The sequence below is a fragment of the Rhagoletis pomonella genome, unplaced genomic scaffold, assembly GCF_013731165.1.
Source record: "Rhagoletis pomonella isolate Grant_MI unplaced genomic scaffold, Rhpom_1.0 Rhpom_scaffold_00005, whole genome shotgun sequence".
NCBI lineage: Eukaryota > Metazoa > Arthropoda > Insecta > Diptera > Tephritidae > Rhagoletis > Rhagoletis pomonella.
Window position 1 is genome coordinate 2,390,630 of NW_023458559.1, and position 2,456 is coordinate 2,393,085.

The 2,456-nt window shown below is 34.1% G+C and overlaps 1 protein-coding gene across 1 annotated transcript in view; it reads left to right on the forward strand.

The window, feature by feature from the left end:
* Nucleotides 1-772, forward strand: part of LOC118739746 — a 4,884-nt gene extending 4,112 nt beyond the window's left edge. The window contains exon 3 of the mRNA XM_036471256.1: nucleotides 755-772. Within this exon, the coding sequence (XP_036327149.1) occupies nucleotides 755-772 (18 nt within the window). The remainder of the gene's footprint in view (nucleotides 1-754) is intronic.
* The last annotated feature ends 1,684 nt before the right edge of the window (nucleotides 773-2,456 follow it).

The window sequence follows — 2,456 nt, forward strand, 5'->3', positions numbered from 1 at the left end:
TTAAATAAATCTATTTACAGTTTTTGGGTTTTCTTACAAAAAAATTCTAAGTCCAAAAGATTTAAAAACTTAGTTATTTCCATAAATATCTAAAATATGGGAAAAATTCTTGAATAGTTTCGCCTTATTTTCGCGAGATCTTTCCTAATTCCAAGGAAAATCCGACGTTTTCAGATTTTTAGTATTTTTTCTAAAAAAAAATCTAAGTCGAAAATAATGAATAACTGAAATATTTCCATTTATATTGAAAATATAGAAAAAATTCATTAAGACTTTCGACTTAGTTTCGTAAGATCTCCTAAAAAAAAATCACACATAATTTATTCCACAGTTTCTGGATTTTTTCCAAAAAAAATTCTAAGTCGAAAATAATGAAAAACTGAAATATTTCCATAAATATCGAATATATGGAAAAAATTCATACACACTTTCGACTTAGTTTAGGGAGATCTCTACAAAAAAAAAGGAAAATAATTCTTTTCACAGGTTTTGGTTTTTTTCTTTCAAAAAATCCAACACCAATACAGTTTTATTCTTGAAAATATCACAAAAATCGGAAAATTGTATATAATATTTTCGGTTTATTTTAACGTTGTTTGTACAAATCACCGTAAAAATTATTATTTTTTCTCTAAAAATGCTATTTACAAAGAAAAACTAACACCAATAAATGTAATTGAAAATCTAACAAAAAATTATAAAAATCGAAAAAATACTATATAACATTTTAGATCTATTTTCACGGTATATGTAGAAATCACAAGAGAAATAGGATTTTTCTAATCACAAAATGTTTTCACAAAAAACGCACACTTATGGGAGTTTTCTATTTGCAATTACTAATAAAATATCGCAAAAATCGGAAAATGTTATATAATATTTTCGATTTAATTTCACGTTACTTGCACAAATCACCGAAAAAAACTAAATTTTTTTTACTAAAACAATTATTTTCACAAAAAATCTAACACTTTTGGATTTTCTATTTGAAAATTTTCCCAAAATATCACAAATATCAGAAAATTGTATATAGCATTTCGATTTTAATTCACTTTTTTGTACAAATCATTGAAAAAAAATGTATTTTTTAATTAAAAATCGTTTTCACAGCAAAAAAAAGTAACTCCAAATTAACACACATGTACGTGCACATACGTACATACATATATATAAGCACAAATTACTCACCTAAGTTGAGGGTGGGGAGGGCACCCTTCTTCAGGTATTTCCCTCCCACAGCTTCCGGCTCGAAATGTTGGCTGCATACCAGGGAGTAGGTGGGTGGAAGCTTCTCCTCTGCTCCAATCCTCAGGTTGTCCCTCCATTTGGCTGCTTCGGCTTTGTCCAGCGGGAACCTGAAAAAACGTAGGTTTGGATGTTGGTTTACGCAACCGATTACACGACATTTTCGCTTTTTTCCGTCCATTTTTCGCGTTTAGGACCGACTTTCTGCATTCACGATTCGATCGCGTTATAAAAATACGCTGCCGCCAGAATAAATTCTGGAAACTAAAAGTCCGTTGACTTGTTCCTTTTGTGTTTGACATTATAACCGAATTCAATTCAATCAGAAATCGAATTGGCGAAAATGTCAAACAAAAGAAAAAGCTTTGTTGTAATCCACCTGCAGCATCTATTTTCCGACCAAATGCTAACATTTCCAATTGCTCCAATTGCAATTTCTGTTAATTTTGCGCCGCTCTGCGCTCACGCTGTTAAAAAATGGTGAGATTCTAGAGCTATCGATGTTAAAAATTTAACGTGGTGAGCTTCTAGCCGATTTCTGATCTATTACAAAATACCAACGAGTAGCGTGTTGCTGCTTCTCTGTTTTAAACGTTCTCTGGAGCAAGCAAGTGCAGTATACACTCTCTGCAAGTTGACAAAAATAAGTTATTGGGCGATTTAGAACTTGTGCGCTCCGAGCTTCTTAATTTACATAAGCTATATGACCAGGCATGGGCAGAGAGTTAGCAGGTGCTAAAAGAGCGTAAGCGTTGCGTGTACGTATACAAGCGAGAGCGCATCGATGAGAACACGACAGCATGCAAAATGAATTAGGTACACTAACACATGCTCACTTTTAGCTCACGCTTGTTTGTGGTAGTGCCCACCTCTGCATATGACGAAGTGGTTGCTGGCGCGCTTACCTCGCTCACATCAGAGGTCAAGGAACTACATTGCAGCGCTAGCATAAAAAAGGGAAAGATAGGCAGAGCTAAAAACAGTGACAGCTGACAAAGATTTTGTTGATAAAAATGTTGTTAGCACTGGTAATAGTTATGTCTTGCCTGCAAATACAGCTGATGCTTACAGTGCTGTTGATCTCTCTCGAACTGCTGTCGACGTCTCCGGAGAGAAATCTGCAACAAATTCAATAACACCTACACCATCATCACATCCGAACGTCGCACAGAGGAGTATTTGTATCAAAAAGCTGGCCAAAAGTACAAACT